This window comes from Oncorhynchus mykiss, chromosome 16, assembly GCF_013265735.2.
Source record: "Oncorhynchus mykiss isolate Arlee chromosome 16, USDA_OmykA_1.1, whole genome shotgun sequence".
NCBI classification, from domain to species: domain Eukaryota; kingdom Metazoa; phylum Chordata; class Actinopteri; order Salmoniformes; family Salmonidae; genus Oncorhynchus; species Oncorhynchus mykiss.
In genome coordinates, this window is record NC_048580.1 from 56,543,397 (window position 1) to 56,565,997 (window position 22,601).

Genomic DNA, 22,601 nt, shown 5'->3' on the forward strand with positions numbered 1-22,601 from the left:
AAGCATTGATTATGCAAGAATGGGCTGCCATCAGTCAGGATGTGGCCCAGAAGTTAATTGACAGAATGCCAGGGCGGAGTGCAGAGGTCTTGAAAAAGAAGGGTCAACACTGCAAATATTGACTCTCTGCATCAACTTCATGTAATTGTCAATAAAAACCTTTGACACTTATGAAATGCTTGTAATTATACTTCAGTATTCCATAGTAACATCTGACAAAAATATCTGAAGACACTGAGGCAGCAGACTTTGTGAAAATTTATATTTGTGTCATTCTACAAACTTTTGGCCACGACTGTACACATACATGAGTCTAGCCCATAGCATCAGTCAGGTTTTAGCAGACATCAACTCACCTGATGGACAACACTTGTATCATTAAAACATTACATTATTATTCCACAACCAGATCATACATCCTCCATTAGCCTGTAGTTTTTGCCTCTGCTCACTTTAAACAATACTGAGATAGTCAGTTACCCCAGCTGCTGCAGGTCTCTGAGGATAAACATGTATATGGAAATACATTCTTTACAAAAATCTGCCTTGACATGATTATGTTAGAGTAACATTGATATAAAAAGCATGTTACAATGTTGCCTACCTTATAAATATTCATCCCATACTCCATCAGAATAATAATTGCATATTCAGTGAAAGTGTGATTCTCAATCTGCAATAACTTACTTGCACTCATGGAGGACATGGAAACAGAGAGAGGCTATAAGGCCACGTAGAGAAAGGTATTCCTGGAGAAATGTCCAGAAGAGGATGCTGCCTCTCTCTCACCTCGCTAGTGAAACGTTCAGTACAACTTCCAGAAGAGAGAGGCGGAGCATCTAGTTAAATATAATGGCTACCCAACCCATCCTCGCCCAACCTTCAAGCCCCATCCACTACATTGAAGGGCTAGCCTTGGCTTGGTGTACGAGGTGGGTGTTCTGTATGGGTAAGGAGGAGTGCAAGGATCTAGGTTGATCCAGAATCATTCATTCCCCTCTTTCAGTTCTCATGTTCCATTGACTCCATCATGTTTGGCATTGGACACAGGGATAGCTCTTACTTCCATCATTAGCTAAAAACATTCGTATAAACATTGGTGACAACAGCAATAGTAGCATAGTAACAACTACGACAACAATGGATAATAACCCTAATAGAAAAACAGGAAGACGTCCCAGTGTGTTTTGTTTTGACAAAGCCCTTTGGATTCAGAACCCACTCTCTCATCGGCTGTCGGGAGTCTCATACTGATGATGTCGCAGGTCATAGCGCAATAATCCTCCTGTTCCAAGTCTCCATTCACATTGTCATCAGTGCCCCCCTTTGATCATCCTCACCCCACATCACCACACCTCCCTCTCCGCCATCACAGCATGTGGTCAGGCTGGTGGAGGGGGTATTGGAGGTAGGCAGCGGGGGGGATAGAGAGGCCAGCAAAGGGGTTGAGGGAGGGGTGGACGGGCGGGGTAATGGGGGCGGAAATGGTGGGACCTTGTGTTGCGGGGGAGTAGCGGTAGCTGAGGTAGCTTGCGGAGGGCGAGGGGGAGGGGGTGTAGGGGTAGCTGAGGTAGCTGGCGGAGAGCGTGGGGGATGGAGTGTAGGGGTAGTGCTCCAGGCCAGTGGAGGTGGTGGAGGTGTAGGGGACATAGGCTGAGCTGTAGTCCATATATGGAGAAGTGAGTGAGGCCTGAGAGGGGCTGAGGTGGGACTGGAGCACCAGACTGGGCTGGAGGAAGGCCTGGGGGTACATACACTGCTGGGCCAATCTGAAGAGACAGATGGACAGAAAGATAGCAATATATTAGTGTTAGTATACAGTTATACATTAGCGTGCTTAACGGCACAGAGTTATACGCACATGCCTAACGGCACAGAGGGCTCAGCCATCATGGAGAAAAAGGCACATACACAAAATAGACAGTTTATTTACAGTATCTGTGGATTATATACCACACCACTGTAATTCCAGGGACATACAGCACTATTGTATACCCACATTTCACATGGACTTAAGGCCACAAATAAGGACAGACCAACCTACCGTGTAGGAGAGTTATGCACACATCCACAATATCACTCACCACCCTTTCAAAATGCTCAACTTGACCCCCTGAGACGACAGAAACCACCCCCATCATAATTATCACAACCACTGTGAGTCCTTGGTGTACGATTAATTATCATAGCCATGAGAGAATGTCAAAAACCTACGCCCGCCCACACAGTATCCCACTGCTGGCTTCCCTATAAAGCTAAGCAGGGTTGGGCCTGGTTGGTCCCTGGATGGGAGACCAGATGCTGCTGGAAAAATGTAAGCAGGAAGCACAGGGACTATGGTGGTCTAATTGAAACATGTTGGCATTACAGACTCAGGGAGATGTTGAAAATGTCAGTTGACCAGCGCATGCTCGGAGTACACGAGCGGGTAATCCGTCTGGCCCTGGGGCTTTGTGAATGTTGACCTGTTTAAAGGTCTTACAGAGTGTGATCACACAGTCGCCCGGAACAGCTGATGTTCTCATGCATGTTTCAGTGCTACTTGCCTCAAAGCGAGCATAGAAGTTATTTAGCTCGTCTGGTAGGCTTGTGTCACTGGGCAGCTCTCGGCTGCGCATCCCTTTGTAGTCTGTAATAGTTTGCAAGCCCTGCTACATCCGACGAGTGTGGGAGCCAGGGTAGTACGATTCGATCTTAGTCCTGTATTGACACTTTGCCTATTCGATGGTTTGTCGGAGTTTAGCATCTGCTTCATCTAACCACTTTTTTTACGGACCGAGTCACTGGTGCTTTCTGCTTAAATATTTGCTTGTTAGCGAGAATCAGGAGGATAGAATTATGGTCAGATTTGCCAAATGGAGGGTGAGGGAGAGCTTTGTACACTGTGTGTGGAGTAAAGGTGGTCTAGAATAATTTTCCCTCTGGTTGCACATTTAACATGCTGATAGAAATAAGGTAAAACGGATTTAAGTTTCCCTGCATTAAAAGTCCCTGGCCACTAGGAGTGCCGCCTCTGGATGAACGTTTTCCTGTTTGCTTATGGCGGTATACAGCTCATTGAGTGTGGTTTTAGTGCCAGCATCGGTCTGTGGTGGTATGTAGACAGCTACGAAAAATACAGATGAAAACTCTCTAGGAAGATAGTATGGTCTACAGCTTATCACGAGATACTGAGCAAAACATCAAGACTTCCTTAGATATCGGGCACCAGCTGTTGTTTACATTTAAAATGTCCCGTTGGTAGGATATACCTGCTTTCAGTTCGTCCCATTTATTTTCCAGCGATTCAACGTTAGCTAACAGGACGGAAGGCAAAGGTAGATTAGCCACTCGTCACCTGACAAGGCACCCTGATTTTCCATTTCCTTCTCCAGCAAATGACGGGGATCTGGGCCTGGTCGGGTGTCTGTAGTATCTCCCTCCCGTCTGACTCAATGAAGAAAAACTCTTAGTCTAATCTGAGGTGAGTAATCACAGTTCTGATGTCCAGAAGCTCTTTTTGGTCATAAGAGACGGTAGCAGCAACATTATGTACAAAACAAGTTACGAACAACACAAAAAAAACTAAATAGCATGGTTGGTTAAGAGCCAATAAAGAGGGCAGCCATCCCCTCCGGCGCCACCATGTATTCTCAGTTAACTTACCTGGTAAAATATGTTTTCTAATAATAGTCAACATCATAGTACACACTACAGCATCAGTATGATTCTGAGCCATTGTAATTAAAGGGTACATACAACACTTGTCTACCCACAATTCACCAACGAGGGCTCAGAGCTGCTTACCCCAAAACACAGAGGGAGAAACAGAGTTTAATGGGTTTCACGCACACACTACTGACAAAAGGACCAAAGAACAACTGCCTCACACACTGGAATTACAAGTCTCGTCCGTCCGTGTTGTGCTGCTGGCCTGCTCTGCCCTGTGCATCAGGCTGATGGATCCAATGTGACAGGGGCAATCTATGAGAGGGAGCTAGGCCTCCCCTTGCCTCCTAGCTCCCCTTGACTCACGTCCTCAGTGGCAGACACACACACAAAGTGGCATACACAAATGTACAGTTAAAACACACACCTACAGTAGACAATGCACAAATATACACGTACAGTAAATATATTCACAACTCCACATACGGATACAGGAGAGAGGGAGGGCAGCAAGACAGGATTGATTGGTGCAGCAGGCAGCGTGGGTGTACAGTATTCCCTAACAGACCCATGAGGGCAGAAGAACTGGACTGAGCTCTCCACTCCCTCTCTCCTACTGTCCATTTCAACTAGCCACGGCTGTAGTGAGTGGGAGAGATAGCAAGAAGAGGTGAAGGATCACCCATCATGCCTTAGGATGCTGCAGCTTTTCATAGTTCTGGTGACATAAAAGGTAATGCGTGCGCTATATATATATATATATATACACAGTGCCTTGCGAAAGTATTCGGCCCCCTTGAACTTTGCGACCTTTTGCCACATTTCAGGCTTCAAACATAGATATAAAACTGTATTTTTTTGTGAAGAATCAACAACAAGTGGGACACAATCATGAAGTGGAACGACATTTATTGGATATTTCAAACTTTTTTAACAAATCAAAAACTGGGCGTGCAAAATTATTCAGCCCCTTTACTTTCAGTGCAGCAAACTCTCTCCAGAAGTTCAGTGAGGATCTCTGAATGATCCAATGTTGACCTAAATGACTAAGGATGATAAATACAATCCACCTGTGTGTAATCAAGTCTCCGTATAAATGCACCTGCACTGTGATAGTCTCAGAGGTCCGTTAAAAGCGCAGAGAGCATCATGAAGAACAAGGAACACACCAGGCAGGGCCGAGATACTGTTGTGAAGAAGTTTAAAGACGGATTTGGATTCAAAAAGATTTCCCAAGCTTTAAACATCCCAAGGAGCACTGTGCAAGCGATAATATTGAAATGGAAGGAGTATCAGACAACTGCAAATCTACCAAGACCTGGCCGTCCCTCTAAACTTTCAGCTCATACAAGGAGAAGACTGATCAGAGATGCAGCCAAGAGGCCCATGATCACTCTGGATGAACTGCAGAGATCTACAGCTGAGGTGGGAGACTCTGTCCATAGGACAACAATCAGTCGTATATTGCACAAATCTGGCCTTTATGGAAGAGTGGCAAGAAGAAAGCCATTTCTTAAAGATATCCATAAAAAGTGTCGTTTAAAGTTTGCCACAAGCCACCTGGGAGACACACCAAACATGTGGAAGAAGGTGCTCTGGTCAGATGAAACCAAAATTGAACTTTTTAGCAACAATGCAAAACGTTATGTTTGGCGTAAAAGCAACACAGCTCATCACTCTGAACACACCATCCCCACTGTCAAACATGGTAGTGGCAGCATCATGGTTTGGGCCTGCTTTTCTTCAGCAGGGTCAGGGAAGATGGTTAAAATTGATGGGAAGATGGATGGAGCCAAATACAGGACCATTCTGGAAGAAAACCTGATGGAGTCTGCAAAAGACCTGAGACTGGGACGGAGATTTGTCTTCCAACAAAGCAATGATCCAAAACATAAAGCAAAATCTACAATGGAATGGTTCAAAAATAAACATATCCAGGTGTTAGAATGGCCAAGTCAAAGTCCAGACCTGAATCCAATCGAGAATCTGTGGAAAGAACTGAAAACTGCTGTTCACAAATGCTCTCCATCCAACCTCACTGAGCTCGAGCTGTTTTGCAAGGAGGAATGGGAAAAAATGTCAGTCTCTCGATGTGCAAAACTGATAGAGACATACCCCAAGCGACTTACAGCTGTAATCGCAGCAAAAGGTGGTGCTACAAAGTATTAACTTAAGGGGGCTGAATAATTTTGCACGCCCAATTTTTCAGTTTTTGATTTGTTAAAAACGTTTGAAATATCCAATAAATGTCGTTCCACTTCATGATTGTGTCCCACTTGTTGTTGATTCTTCACAAAAAAATACAGTTTTATATCTTTATGTTTGAAGCCTGAAATGTGGCAAAAGGTCGCAAAGTTCAAGGGGGCCGAATACTTTCGCAAGGCACTGTATATATATATATATATATATATATATAGAGCGAGAGAGAGAGATAGAGCGAGCGCAAGAGAGGCTGGCAGCAATGAATGACTGACACGGCATTGGACACTCATCTTCGAGCAGTGCTAGCTTTGGCATAGTATTAGCCAACTAAAATGCCCCTGTATACTGTATGTAAAGAGTTCCATCAAGCACACATAATATGTGAATCAGGATCCTTGTAAAATAATACCACACAGTGGGAGATGTGTGCATGATCAGATGTTTGTAAATGCCTTTCAGAGGGATTGTGATAATTTGATTTTTAGAATTGGCTATTTTAGTGGTGAGCTTCGACTAATTTGGTCCTTGGAAAGCAGAAAAAAACACCTTAGGAAAAACAGTTTGTTTCTTCCCCAATACCCAACAGAGGGGATGGGAGAGGGTTAGAGGATATAAAGGGTCAAATACAGGCAGAGAGAGAGAGAAGAGAAGAGGGAGAGAAAGAGCAAGAAAGAGAAAGAGAAAGTAAGGGAGGAAAAGGTAAGGGAATGAGGAGACTGCAAAGAGAGAGAAAGAGTGTGGGAGGATGATAGGATGTTTACCAGCGAAGCTCAGTTTGAGTCATTCTAACACTGCCAAATCAGCAAAGGACAACTCTACTTTCAATGCACGCACACACACCCTCACCAGCCCTCACATCCTGTCCTGTCTGTTCCCCCAAACAGGTGTGTGCAGTGACTGATCCCCCCCCCAGCCCTTAACACACCACACCTGCCCAGCCTCCTACTTCAAAAAAAGAACAGAATTTTAATAAAGTGCTACATCTCACTTCTCTGTCAGCACCCTGCCAGCTAGCTGGAACAGAGTTTGCCTCAGGGGCCCTAGAGACAGAGAGAGGGCCCTAGAGACAGAGAGAGGGCCCTAGAGACAGAGAGAGGGCAGCCACGGTCACTGGACCACATCCTGAACTCCCACTTGACACGCTCACACACACATCCCTCTTTACAGCCACTCCTAGCATTAGTATTTCTTCACTTAAATACCTGACAGACAGGCCAGGAAACCCCAGGCCAGGAAAGCCCCTGGAGAAGCTGAACAGGGCTTAATAAGGAGGAGGAACTCCTCACAGGAGGAGTATGACAGTATTAGTTGAGATAATGGTGCTTTTACTTACTGCCAGAATGATGAGTTTGGGTGTGTTTTCTAGGTGTGTGTTTTGACAGGGTAGTCAAGGCTTCATGAACATAGATCAATCTCTTTTTTACATTTTAGTCATTTAGCAGATGCTCTTTTCCAGAGTGACACAGTAGTGAGTGCATACATTTTTGTACTGGTCCCCCGTGGGATTCGAACCCACAACCCTGGCAGTGCAAGTGCCCTGCTCAACCAACTGAGTGACAAGTTGAACACTCTATACCTAGTGACTTCCACAGAAGATGAAGAAAGATCAAGTCATTTTCATTGTGGTGGCAGACAGACAGTGATATTATCATGATCAAACCCAGTAGAGGAGATGGAGAACTTGTGCTTTTAATTGGCACTACTCCTTCAGAGAACCAATGGACATCATTCATTCATAGACTCATCTGGGTCAGCCTCAATTCCCTTATCACTCAATATATCATTCAATAATTGAGGCCTGGCGGCTGCAATATTAATAGCCCTGTTAGGCATGCCTATCACAATCTCGGATACTGCTCTAGTCTACAGAACACACAGCCCAACCAGACCGGCCTCACAGAATAGGAAAATGATCATTTAGCCTAATATAGTATAGCACTCATCAGGAGACATGGACAGCTCTGGTCATCTCACTTCTGACCAATCAGATGTCAGAAATGTTTTGTTTCTGGGTTAAACAGAGTGAGTTAGCAGGCTTCAGTTGCGAAGTAGATCACTGCAATAACTTTGGTACTGAATATACAGAACCAGACTGACACTGGTTAGCATGAGAGTGAGTTGCTTGAAACAGGGTTTCAACAGGGAGTATGTGTCAACAGTGCTCTTCCTCACAAGCACAAACAAACACAGAGAGGGAGGAGAGCGAGAGAGAGAGAGAGAGAGAGAAAGAAAGAAAGAAAGAAAGAAAGAAAGAAAAGGAGAGAGAGAGAAAGAAAGAAAGAGAGAAAGAAAGAAAGAGAGAAAGAAAGAAAGAGAGAAAGAAAGAAAGAGAAAGAAAGAAAGAGAGAAAGAAAGAGAGAAAGAAAGAGAGAAAGAAAGAGAAAGGATAGAGGGGGGAGAGAAAGAAAGAGAGAGATATGAAGGAAAGATACAGAGGGGGGAGGGAGAGAAAGACAGCCATAAGCAGGCTAAGAATATCCCCATGTCCAAATGTAGCCATGTTAGGAAACAGCAGCAGGCCAGCCAGTTAAGTGAAGCAGGCAGGAATCTGGGTATTCTCACTAACATCATGTAACTGACGGTAGCACAGCTGGCTGAGGGAAGGGTCATTCTCAGACTGCATGAGACGATCAGTTACAACAAAGGGATGAACACACAACTAGACAGACAAAGATTAGCCTTGGAAGCCCAGGCATTTCACGTTAGACACAGATAGACAGAAGGAGGGACAGACAGGTGACCAGAAGGAGAAATAGAAAAGACTGTGTATGGCATTCGTAACAGAGGAGATGGAAGGAAGAGATGAAGAGAACAGATAAGCGAAAGTAATGACAGAGAGTGAGACACTGAGTGTGTTCAAGCGGTAAGCTTAAAGCAGACTGTAGACAAAAGTCGGTGAGTGAAGTCGGGGGAGGTGCATCTGCGACAGCAGAAAGTGGCACAGTGTAGTGGTTTTCAAACAGCAAGGCTCAGATCAACATGGCAGGTAGCCTAGCTGTTTGAGCATTGGGCCAGTAGCCGAAAGGTTGCTTGTTTTCCAGCAGCAAGGTTTAGTGTAGGGTGACAGGTAGCCTAGACGTTAGAGCTTTGGGCCAGTAACCAAAAGGTCAATTGTTTCAAGTCCTGAGTCGAGGTGAAAAAAAGGACAAATATAATAATCACCCACCAAATTATTATAACACAGCTAGCTGCTATTGTATACAAATGTTTTTCTGTAGAAATAAACTTCTCTATACCCCCATATCACACACTCACAAACATATGTATGCCCTGAAACTTTAGAATCGTGGCAAAGTTGGTTCCTGTTTCAGTTATGTCTTTGGCCACGTTTGAGTGGGTCAAACAAAAACACCCTAATGATTGGTTGACAAATAGTGCCTCCCACAATGCAGGTGATGGCTGCATGGTGCAGTTGGTGAGAAGCAACTGCAGCAACTTCATCAAAAACTGTATGACATTTGATCACAAGTCAGACCATTTTTTATAATCATAATGCAACACACTTTAAAAGGTGGTGACCAACGATGGTCACCGACTTGACCAAATGTATCCGCTCGAAAGTGTCCATTGGTTGCTCCTTACCCATACTGCCTCTGGATCAGGGCGGGGTGGACCTGCTGCACTCTGATGGAGAAACCTGAGAGAGAACAGATAAAACATGGCAGGGTCAGAGACCATCAGATACGGAAGAGAGAGAAGACAGCTAGGGACATCTGGCTAAAGACAGGACAGACAGACAGAGCCTGCATAGTGGACAGAGTGTTCCTGGAGGAAGAGTTCCTACCACTCTTACTTTTCATCTCTCTGTCCCTCCCTCCCTCCCTCGGTAAGTTGAACAGACTTTTGCATTTTTTTAAACAAGTGAAACAGTGAATATACACATGGGACACATGAGAAACATGAGAAACAACACACATTACACATTCTCTCTATATAGACACATCTTATAGGTTTTAATCAAATCAACTTTATGCACTGAACTTGTCTGATGCTTTAAGCGCACTGTTAAATTAAATAACTAAGACACACAAATTGCTAGGGGGAGTATGACCGCAATTGATTTGATTGTGCTCAGACTTGCTGCGCCGTGTTAAAAAAAATGACAGTGAGTGACTGTGACTAGCACCCGTTGTTTCTGACTGAAAAGTCATGTTACCAAAATCCTTCATTTTCTTAGGATAAACATTCCCTATTCCCTCTCTTTACATACACATGTATGCATCGCATGCACGTGACCAATAGGGCCTGACTTATTGCATATCCTAATCACATCAATAAATTGGTTATAACAAACTCAATGCATGTGACAGCAAAATAGATGCAGAGGATGTTACAAATAAACTCGAAACGGGGGCATTTTTACTGGTTGCTTAGGAGGTAAAGGGGAAGTCGGATTGTGGAATAAATGGTGGAATAAATGTGACTAGTTGTTGAAAATACTGGCGATCAAGAAAAATAAGTTAAGGAACAAGCTCTGCTTTCATATTATGATAAATTATAAGTAATACCAGAGATGATGTTCTGACAAAAAAAAAAAGTGTAAAGCCTTTATTATGAAGGTGAAAAATTGCAGAATTTGTGAAAATGTTTATCTGACATGTGGTTGCCTGAGGCTTGGCGCTCACAGAATCAGTAGGCTATTAAACAAACACTCAAACAGTAGCAGGATCTGTCTTATTTCTGTAGATATGGATGATTTATAAAGCCAGGTACATTTAACAGTTAGGCTATTGATTATAGACCTAATTAAGATGGGGTTTCCTCTCTCTCTCACTTTCGTTAGACAACTAAGGCCAGGGCTGTTCTCATCTAACATTGCTGCAGCCTCCGCCACATTGTTCTCAACACCAATATGGTGCTTAACTTTGCTCTTATGCACATAGCAACATGGTCTAGGAAAAGGCGCCAATTCAACACACACACACACACACACACACACACACACACACACACACACACACACACACACACGGTCTCCTGAGTTCACCATGAGTAAGAGGAGACTCCTCTCTCTCCTTCCTTCTATCCCTGCCTCCCTCTCAATCCCCTCCTTTTTTCTCACTAACACTTAATGTTCCTGTAACTCTTCACACCCGTTGGTCATTCTCTCCTGTTGTGTTTATCATGACTCCCTGGGTGAGGGGAGTCACACAGAACAAGGAAGAGACAGACAGATCTGTTTATTGCTCCCTCTCCCTTCCCCTCTCTCATAAACAGCCTCTCCCTATTTTCTCTCTCTCTATTTCCACATCTCACTCTCTCACAGACACACACACAGACACACAACAAAATACCAAGCTGACATTATGAACACCTTCCTAATATTGAGTTGCAGCCCCTTTTACCCTCAGAACAGCCTCAATGTCACAGTGTGTTGAAAGTGTTCCACAGCGATGCTGGCCCACGTTGACTTCAGTGCTTCCCACAGTTGCATGCAGTACACTCAAACCGGTGCGCCTGGCACCTACTACTGTTCGTTTTGTAGTGCCTCACCCTCTGAATGGCACACAGACAATCCATGTCTCAATTATCTCAAGGCTTAAAAATCCTTCTTTAACCCTTCTTCTACACTGATTTTAAGTGGATTTAACAAGTGACATCAACAAGCTTTCACCTGGATTCAACTGGTCCGTCTATGTCATGGAAAGAGCAGGAGTTCCTAATGTTTTGTACACTCATCATAGCACATCAACTGCATGCTTGGCGTGTAACAAAGCAACAACAACCCAACATCGAGATATAGTATACTACAGTTGTCGCTACTGTGCGTCGGTCACACATTTAATTTACCTTTAGGCAAGTCAGTTAAGAACAAATTCTTATTTTCAATGACAGCCTAGGAACAGTGGGTTAACTGCCTGTTCAGGGGCAGAACGACAGATTTGTACCTTGTCAGCTCGGGGGTTTGAACTTGCAACCTTCCGGTTACTAGACCAACGCTCTAACCACTAGGCTACCCCGCCCACATAAGATACATCTAAAATGTCACCCTATTCTCTTTTGAGCCCTACATTTTCCCATAGACTCCACAGAGTGACAGGTGGTTTGGTGTACGTGTGAAGTCTGAAGGGGCGCAGATGTAGGTTGGTGGTTCACACTGTACAGTCACACTGTGCCTGACCACAGCTGGGTCTGCCATCAAATGTGTAGTGTGTGTGTACCGTATAATGTAGAGGAATGTAGCTATAATAGTCGTCAGCTGAGAGTGTGTATGCGCGTGCCATCTGCTCACATGTTTGCGTAGTGTGTGTGTGTGTGTCTGTGTATGCGTGGGGTTGGTCTCTGTGTGTGTGTCTGTCTGTGTATGCGTGGGGTTGGTCTCTGTGTGTGTGTCTGTCTGTGTATGCGTGGGGTTGGTCACTGTGTGTGTGTGTGTGTGTGTCTGTGTATGGGTGGGGTTGGTCTCTGTGTGTGTGTGTGCACGCATGACTCACCTGTCTGTGGGCTGCGGGGCTTGGCTCCCAGGTAGGCCAGGTTGACGTTAGCCTTCCTCCCGTCGACAATGGGGTTGGGGTCTTTACATGCCCGTTCTGTCGACCCCCTGTCCATCATAGTCACCTGACAGGAGGAAGGAACACACAGGTTTACAATTCAAGAAGTGACCAATATCGATTTTATAAAATACTTATCCCATAACTTGTATCTCACCAATAAATTCCTGTATTCCCTATTATGTTTGAGCACTAGTCCTGGATCCATATAGATAGAAAGTTCCTGTGTGCTTTTAACAATGTGTGACATTATGACCTAGCATACTGACCTATCACAGAAAATGGTGGGTGTCTGGGTGTGCAGGGAGGGGTTCTTTCAATTATATTATTATTTTTACTAACAGCGGGATGCTAAATAAGAGCCATCACCAACATGGTACATCAAAACACACACATTCAGTGTCTTTCTCACACACACACACACACCTGTGACCACATCTATTACAATATATATTACATTATTAGTAATAATAATAATAATAATAATAATACAATTAATTTGTATAGAGCTTTTCATTACAGAGTTCTCAAAGATCTACTGAGAAAAACATTATGTATGTACAATAAAGACGACATACATTTAGATTCAAGACAGGTAAAATAGCAAGTGGGGTAGGTGCTAAATATACTGAACAAAAATGTAAACACATAAAGTGTTGGCCCCATGTTTCATGAGCTGAAATAAAAGATTGCAGAAATGTTCCATATGCACAAAAAGCTAATTTCTCTTTAATTTTGTACAAAAATGGGTTTACATCCCTGTTAGTGAGCATTTCTCCTTTGCCAGGATAATCCATCCACCTAACAGGTGTGGCATATCAAGAAGCTGATTAAACAGCATGATCATTACACAGACAAACACAAACACAGCCACTCTAAAAATGCGACATTTTGTCATAAAACACGTCACAGATATCTCAAGTTGAGGGAGCGTGCAATTGGCTTGCTGACTGTAGGAATGTCCACCAGAGCTATAAAATGTTCATGTCAGCACCCCTGCCCAGTCATGTGAAATCCATAGATTAGGGCCTTTATTTCAAATGGACTAATTTCCTTATTTAAACTGTATGTAACTCAATAAAATCTTTGAAATTGTTGCATTTATATTTTTGTTCAGTTTTAGATTGGGAATAGGACTATGAAAAAGACATTCTGCAGAAGTACATTTTAAGGCCCGTTTTAAAGGTTCTGACTGATGGAGAGGCTCTCAGATGGTCAGGGAGAGCATTCCATAGGGGCAAGGGAGCAGAAGGCTCGGAATGCCATAGTTCTGAGACATGTCTTGAGGACTTCAAGCAGTAGAGTGGCTGGAGCAGAGATTGCAAAGTGGCTCGCGGAATCAGATGAGGTCACTGATGTTGAGTTAGGCCAGGATCTTGGTGATGTGGTCTGACCTCTTGGTCCTGATCAGGACCCTGGCAGCACTTTTCTGGATTAGTTGGAGGCTATCTAGTGTTTTTGCTGGGAGGCCCCCAAACAGTGCATGGCCTAAGATTAAGGCGTGGATGAGTTTCTCTGCATCTGGCTGGGAAAGTGATGGTATGACCTGGGAAAAGTTTTAACATGGCAAAATTATGTTTTGCATATTTGTTTTATGTGGGCATCGAAGGACAGAGAAAGATTCAACTTGACTCCTAGGTTGGAGATGACAGAGGACAAGCGGATGGCCTGGCTGTTGATTGTAGGGCAGATGTTTCCAGCACTGATGACCTGCTTGGGTGTCAAAATAAGCATAGCCTTTGTCTTGCTACTCTTCAACTGGAGGAAGTTCTCTTTCATCCATTCCCTGATGTCCTCTAGGCAGCTGCTGAGTTTTGCTAGGGCAGGGATGGTGTCCGGTTGGTTGTTAATGTAAACCTGAGTATCTTCGGCGTAGCAGTGGAAATTGATATTATAATCTCTTCGGATTAGGCTGAGAGAGAGCATGTAAATTAAAAACAGCATAGGCCCCAGCACTGACCTCTGTGGAACACCGGATGTGACTGCAGACTCCTCCGATCTGGCCTCTGCAATAGGGATGTAATACTTCCTATTGGAGAGGTAGGAGGAGAACTAGTTTAGAGCTGTTCCAGAGACAGCAGTGTGTTCTCTGAAACGCTGCAGGAGGATGAAGTGTTCTACAGTGTCAAAAGCAGCACTGAGATCTAAGAGGAGGAGGATGCTGGGAGATCCTGAATCAGCAGTCATTGGAAACTTTAACCAGAGATGTTTCTGTGCTGTGCAAGGGCCGGAAGCCAGACTGGAAAACCTTGTATAACTGATGACAGATGTGATTGAAGCTTTAGCAGTCTTATGGCTTGGGGGTAGAAGCTGTTCAGGGTCCTGTTGGTTCCAGACTTGGTACACCAGTACCGCATGCTGTGTGGTAGCAGAGACAACAGTCTATGACTTTTGTGGCTGGAGTCTTTGACAATTTTTAGGGTCTTCCTCTGACACCACCTGGTATAGAGGTCCTGGATGGCAGGAAGCTTGGCCCCAGTGATGTATTGGGCCGTACGCACTACCCTTTGTAGTGCATTGCGGTCAGCTGCCAAGCAGTTGCCATAACAAGCGGTGGTGCAGCCAGTCAAGATGCTCTCATGGTGCAGCTGTAGAACTTTGAGGATCTGAGGGCCCATGCCGAATCTTTTCAGCCTTCCGATGGAGAAGAGCCTTTGTCGTGCCCTCTTCATGACTGTGTTGGTGTGTGGACCATGATAATTCCTTAGTGATGTGGACACCGAGGAACTTGAAGCTCTTGAATACAAAACCTGGGGGGCTCATGGTTCTCACCCCCTTCCATAGACTTACACCATAATTATGAGTTTCTGACAACTTCCGGAGGCCATCCTCCAACCTATCAGAGCTCTAGCAGCATGAACTTACATGTTCTTCACCCAATCAAAGGATCAGAGAATTAATCTAGTAGTGAAAGCATAAGCTACAGTTATAGCTAGCACTGCAGTGCATCAAATGTGGTGAGTAGTTGACTCAGAGAAAGACAATAATTGAACAGTTTTGAACAAACCAATTTCTTTAAAAATGAAGGAGAAGCAAGAGAGACAGCTAGCTATATTTTGTTTAAAAAAAAGGTCAGTTTCACTTATCTAGTTTAGCCTACTCAAATACCCAGCTCAAACAGAGAGGGATGCTATGTTAGCTAGCTGGCTATGGCTATACAACACAGGAACTCTTCCATGTTAAGGTAAGCTTTTGGTTGTATACATTTATTGCCACCGGGGCCCGCCGGTGTAACTGCTAAACTGCTTGCTGACTGTACTGCATGATTGTAGTGTGGTTACTAATGTGCTAGTTCAAGTAGCTATGTTGACTTTGACATTAGCTAATATGGTGACAATGATGTAGGCTGTGTGTAGCGGTTAGCAGTTATGATGTGAAGGTTTGTCTTGGAAAGTTTTTTTTCTCCTGGTCACAGACAGCTGATGTGTTGGGCACTGAAGTACACAAGCAAAAAAAAAAAAAAGTGAGAGGAGAGCGCAGAGATGCGAGAAGGAATTATACAACCAGAAAAATTATCATGCTGTTTGTATGTGGCTGCTATGAAAGTGAACTGTGTTTGTGTGTGATCAGGGGCGTATTTATTCCACCGTTTCTGTTGAAAAACATTTCTTAAACAGAGCAAACATAACGAAACAGGGATAAACATACCTGAATTTGTCCTATAGAAACTCTCGTTTGCAGCTATTGGACTAATGATTACACCATAGATCAACTAGATGAAGGCAGAGTGTGCAAGTCAGTATTGAATGTGTCACTGTTGTCACCTCGATTACTAAAATGTTTCTCTGGACCTGTGCATCTACACTGTAAACTTCAATTCTTATGCTAAGTTGTAGCAACCTCATGATGGGTATAGGGAAAATGTGAATATCATGTCGTAGGCTAAATCTATCGATGTTACATTGAGCTGGGTGAATGAAAATCATCAATACGCTGTAATGGAAGTAAGGCCATGCTCATTAAAAACATTGTCCTCCCTCATCTTAAAAGTCACCGACCGCCACTGTGGCAGAGTAGAAGGCTGATTGTGCTCCTTTTAAGGCAGCAGAGTAGCTTGCCTGGTGGTCTTTATAGGCCAGTAGTTGGACAGTGAAACCATCTTTCCTCCAATGTCTCAAGCTTACGGCTAGGAGTCTTCATTCTGCGCAGTTCATCAGTGAACCAAGGAGAGTGTTGGAATGTTACTTCACATGTGTTTTCAGAGGCAAGGACGTTCGGGGTATTACTCAGAGTGCTGTTATACAGATTGACAATATCATCGAGGGCCAGCTCACTGCAGTCAGACTCAAAGGTGAAAGAGGGATGGGTTAAGTTTTCTCAGGTTGTAGAATGTAATGGGAGTGGAGAGGAGTTGGAGAGGTCAGAGACAGTGTCACAGCCTTGATTTCAGAGACGCCTAGCTCGATGACATCCAAGTCAGAGGCAGGGACATCGCCAGTGATAATGAGATCCAATGTGTATCCATGGTTGTGGATGGGAACATTTACATATTGCACAAGGTTTAGACAAGGGATGGGCAACTTTGATGGGGGTGGAGGCCACAAAAATCTGAACTCAAGAGGGGCTGCAGTTGCTCACGGGTTCGCGTACCCACATCTTTTAAAGTTAATGTCGTGCAATTCTACTCATTTTGCCATTGGGCAGAGTGGGAAATGAGTTGTTTTACAAACAATTTCTTGCAATTCTACATATTTTGCCATAGGGTGGGGAGAAATGTTTGCAGTTTTGAATATGATATCCGAGTGAGACAAACAATAGAAATTGGGGGCCCTTGTACGGTAATTTGACCATGATAACACGTTTAGATAGCTGGCCGCTAAACTAACTTAGCAATCTACAAAATGTTAGCTGACATGGGCTAATTGACTGACAATCAGTGACTGACATAAGAGAAAAACTGCTGATGCACAACCAAACTTTTTGTTTTGGGGGGAGGGTTGGGATTGATCCGAGGGCCTTCAAAAAGGGGGGGTGGGCGGCCAGTTGCCCATCCATGGTTTAGACAGTCCGGCAAGTTAAGGAAGTCAGCAGCCATAGAGCACACAGAACACTTGGGTGAGTCAACAGTCTCCCAAAATTACAATGTTGGAGAGAGTGGGGTATAAAGAGAATATTGGTTCAGAAAACTCAAAGCTAAAAAGAGGTTGTTATCTTGAGGGGGGTGATAGGATTTGGTTGTTTACATTTAAGAGCAAAGTACTCAAGGCTGAAACTCAGCAACAGCCAGTGGGTTTAAAATAAAGCAGTCTGTATAAAACAGCAAGGCCTCCACCGTGGCTGTGTGCCCTTTCAATGTATTTGCATTCGGGCAGAGCTGATTCATTAAGATGGTAAGTTTACCTCGCTGTGCCATGTTTCAGTGAGGCAGATCTTGTCAAAGTCATTATCAGAAAAACTTATACAGAAGAGGAGACTTTGTTAATAAGGGTTGCAGAGTGTAAAACATGTTTAGTCATTGGTGGAAACAGTGTCATTACATTTTGGTTGGTCTACTGCGCTCTGTATTGACTATATATGTCTTGGAGTGGGTGACGTCATTTACCTGAGGGTCAGCCTGCAGAACTGGCAAGTGAGTGTACACAATAGATTCATTTTCTGATCAGTTTCCTACTGCCTCGTCGTCCTCATGTTTTCCAGAAGATCCCGTATTGCATAAGGCTGTTCTTGAGCTCCTTGCACAAGGTTGTTTTAATCTGTTCAAAATGTCTGAGGAAATTGTGTGTAGTGGAGGAAAGTTTCTGACATTTCTTCATCTTTGGTCCAGCCTTCGGTCCAGGAGAGATGAGAGGAAGATCTAGGCTTGTGTTCGAATCCAAACACTTAGCTAATTGATTGGAGAAGTAGGCTACTATATTTTCTAGTTGAACGTTTTTTGGTTAAGATAACTAGGTTTTTGTATTCAGTACTTGATTAGTTAAAAAAAAAAAAATTAAGTTGATAATTATAATGCACATAAAAAAAACACTTAAAACAAATAACTATAGATACATTCACAGGAGTAAACTATCAAGGCTGCCACTGGGTGCCATGGCAACCATTACAGGAAGAGTATTCGCAAACTGCTAATAAATCAGGTGATGTAAACTGAAAAATGACATTAGTAACAAAATCAAGTTGCCAAATAGTAGAAGGCATTGATATTACTGCATTATTCTTTTGCTTTTATTTCACGGCACCAAACTATGGGGGTCTATGCTAACAGTGGCTGTAATGTGGATGGGTTGATTGAGGCTGTTGGCGGAATTAGACTGCTATGGGAAGTCAAGGGTGAAATGGGCAGACTGTACAGGTTGGGCCAGAGACAGATCACACGCTGGTTGGCTGGCTAAACTCATCAACATGTGTATGAACAGGGAGGCAGGGAAAATATGCATTGCTTTAACTCCCCTCATTGCTCTCGTCTGTCTCTCTCACTGACCCTCTCCCTCCCCCCTCTCATTACCACACACAGCTTGGCAGAGGGGGGTGGTGTGTGTGTATGTGTGTGGAAGTCAAAATAGAACTGCAGCCTTATCTCAGAGCACCAACTGACATGTCACACCTCTGTGACCAGGGGGGACTGCATTCTGCTGACACACAACCTCCCCCAGAGGGAGGGAGAGAAAGGGAGGAGGGAAAACAGAGGGAGATAGGAAAGAAAAGGGGGAGAGATCCTTCAGGCCCAGTAACTGATGCATTTGCGGCATTAGGTCTCTCCTCAGCCATTCTGTTTTGAACTGAGTAAATACACTACCGTGCCTATGAATGCAAAATATTTCAGGGCAAATAAAAGCATTCCACTTGACCATCTCACATTCTTTCAGCTCTTATTCATTATGCACATATATTTGCTGTTGTTACTCAGTGTGTGTGTGTATAGATAGAGAATGGGTGTTTGGAAGGGGGTTGTTGTTCAGGACTCGGGAGATAATTGATGTTATGCTTTTAAAGGAATAATCTACTCATGCTAAAACACGTGACTGCAAAACCACACACACTTGTTAGTTGAACAAAGTGTCAGTGTTACACCAAATGAAGACCCATGCTCTTTGCGGATTACATGAGCACAGAAATGTCAGCAGCACATGTACATGTCCATTCAGGACGCAAAGGTTAGAAAATACAATGTAAAGGAAAAGTAATGGTTACAGTAGAGTGTAGGATATGTGCAGTGGGCCCAGCCTACCTGGTAAAACAACTGCAACTGTTGCCTCACTTTCTTTATGGGCTCAATTCAAGGTGTTTGGGAAAGAATTACAGTGGCCTATTCAGGATGGCTAATAGGTTGTGAAAGTATTCTGTGGTAGATAATGAAATGTGTGTAGGTCTTTTAATGCACTTCCATCATTGTTTACAATGCAATACGTTTGTTAATAGGCTTTTTGTAATATAAAAAGTGGCAACAAAATAAAGTGTTACGAAAGTAATACTTCATCTACATTTGCCTACAGTATATCACGGAGTTGACACAAACGGTTACAAAATAACTGACACATCGCCAGACAGTCTGTCGAACGTCTCACGCATTTCAGTACCTTACCCATTCCTGTACAATACCAAAGAACATGGCATGAGCAGAAAACAACAGTCAGCCATTCAAGCGCTCTGTCCTGTCAAAAGAAAGGTTATGCCGAATTTGGAGGTATTGCACAGTGTCTTGTTAGCTGAAGTAGACTACACTTACAAATCCGTATCCTCGGGATTTCCCGGTTTGTCTGTCCGTTATCACAACGGCCTCGTCAATATCCCCGAACATCTCGAAGTATTTTCGAAGGGATGCGTCGTTTGTATGATAAGGTAAACCGCCGACAAATATCTTAGTGAAAGTAGTGTCTTTCTGAATAGTGGGATGCATTGTCTCCAGACCTCTGTTAACAAATGGATGATAAAGCGTTGGTCCACTAGTGAGTTCGAGTGGAAAACCTAAACGGTCAATGGGGGAAACACAATAGGTGGTATATCAAAGTTCTAAACAACTAAATGGCCGTTCGAGAGATGGAAGCTTTAAATGCGCATTGGTTTTTCTCAAGCGCCCAAAATCAGGCTTGATTCGTCCAGTCTGTATCGAAGCAAAATGACGTCCTTATTCCATGCGTTGAGTTATATCCCAGCAGCGCTATTGTTGTAACAGGCTGGATTTAAGTCTCTTCTTGACAGGTGCCTTGCCTACTCCTTCGGAATATCTCAGGTAGGGAGGGGGTGGTGGGGGAAGTATTTTCTAGGCGAGTTTCAAACACGCCCACTCCCATTTTGGCCAATACATAACCAGAGCGTCCTAGGTTTAGCGACACCCCCTGTCAACGTTTGTTTTGAAGTGTCTGACCTATATCTGAGGCTGGCTTATTCATAGTTAATGAGTTGCTGATCATAAAACATCACATTTACTTTCCATTTTTAAGGGCCACAACAAGCGAAAAAGTCTTGTTTCGAGACAGCGCACATGAAAGGGTCAATAGGGCATAGGGGTGAGAGGAAATTGATGTGGTTAAAGACAAAAGTGCGCACCAGGGGTGACCAATCACAGGAAAAATTGAAGATGAAAGGATGTAATGTTGAGGTGACCGTGTATTCGTCTCACTCTCTTTGTGCAAAGGTCATGTGGAGACAAACTCATTAATAAATCCTTCTTACCTTCAGTAGGTCTACTAAGCAATGGGGCAAAGCAATGCAGAGGGGCTCACATTTAGTTGGTTCATCATGTTTTTAATTTCAGAGCGATAGAATTTTGGTTTGCATTCTGACTCTCATATGCATGCTTCCAAACCGAAAACCGTATTCAGACCCCTTGACTTTATCCACATTTTGTTACATTACAGCCTAATTCTAAAATTGATTACAACCCCCCACCCCCCCCCCCCCACCCCCTCGTCAATCTACACACAATACCCCATAATGACAAAGCAAAAACAGGTTTTTCGAATTTTTTGCAAATATATATATTAAAAAAAATGAAATATCACATTTACATAAGTATTCAGATCCTTTACTTAGTACTTTGTTGAAGCACCTTTGGCAGCGATTACAGCCTTGAGTCTTCTTTGCTATGACGCTACAAGCTTGGCACACCTGTAATTGGGGAGTTTCTCCCATTCTTCTCTGCAGATCCTCTCAATCTCTGTCAGGTTGGATGGGGAGAGTCACTGGACAGGTATTTTCAGGTGTCTCTAGAGATCGGATTCAAGTCCGGGCTCTGGCTGGGCCACTCAAGGACATTCAGAGACTTGTCCTGAAGTCACTCCTGCGTTGTCTTGGCTGTGTGCTTAGGGTCCTTGTCCTGTTGGAAGGTGAACCTTCACCCCAGTCTGAGGTCCTGAGCGCTCTGGAGCAGGTTTTCATCAAGGATTTCTCTGTACTTTGCTCCGTTCATCTTTCCCTCGATTCTGACTAGTCTCCCAGTTCCTGCCGCTGAAAAACATCCCCACAGTATGATGCTGCCACCACCATGCTTCACCATAGAGATGGTGCCAGGTTTCCTCCAGACATGACGCTTGGCATGCAGGACAAAGTGTTCAATCTTGGCTTCATCAGACCAGAGAATCTTTCTCAGGGTGTGCGAGTCCTTTACGTGCCTTTTCGCAAACTCCAAACGGGCTGTCATGTGCCTTTTACTGAGGAGTGGCTTCCGTCTGGCCACTCTACCATAAAGGCCTGATTTGGTGGCGTGCTGCAGAGATGGTTGTCCTTCTGGAAGGTTCTCCCATCTCCACAGAAAAACTATGGTGCTCTGTCAAGAGTGACCATCGGGTTCTTGGTCACCTCCCTGACCAAGGCCCTTCTCCCTCGATTGCTCAGTTTCGCCGGGCGGCCAGCTCTGGGAACAGTCTTGGTGGTTCCAAATTTCTTCCATTTAAGGATATTGGAGGCCACTGTGTTCTTGGGGACCTTCAATGCTGCAGACATGTTTTGTACCCTTCCCCAGATCTGTGCCTCGACACAATCCTGTCTCTGAGATCTACGGACAATTCCTTCGACCTCATGGCTTGGTTTTTGTTCTGACATATCCTGTCAACTGTGGGACCTTATATAGACAGGTGTTGTCTTTCCAAATTTTGTCCAATCAACTGAATTTACCAAAGTTGGACTTAAATCAAGTTGTAAAAATATCTCAAGGATGATCAATGGAAACAGGTTGCATCGGAGCACAATTTCAAGTCTCATAGCAAAGAGTCTGAATAATTATGTAAATAAGGTTTGCTAAAATAAAAAATAAAACTGTTTTCGCTTTGTCATTATGGGGTATTGTGCGACTGATGAGGGGAAAAATGTATTTAATCAATTTGA

The 22,601-nt window shown here is 43.8% G+C and overlaps 1 protein-coding gene across 1 annotated transcript; it reads right to left on the minus strand.

Moving 5' to 3' along the window:
• Positions 1–245: 245 nt before the first annotated feature.
• On the minus strand, positions 246–20,502 carry LOC110492378 (RNA-binding protein 38). The gene is made up of 4 exons (XM_021566639.2): positions 20,005–20,502; positions 12,285–12,408; positions 9,433–9,487; positions 246–1,769 (listed from the first exon to the last, which is right to left on the minus strand). Exons 1-4 carry the CDS (start codon positions 20,173–20,175, stop codon positions 1,370–1,372), a joined length of 750 nt encoding a protein of 249 aa, XP_021422314.2. The 5' UTR covers positions 20,176–20,502; the 3' UTR covers positions 246–1,369.
• Positions 20,503–22,601: the final 2,099 nt, after the last annotated feature.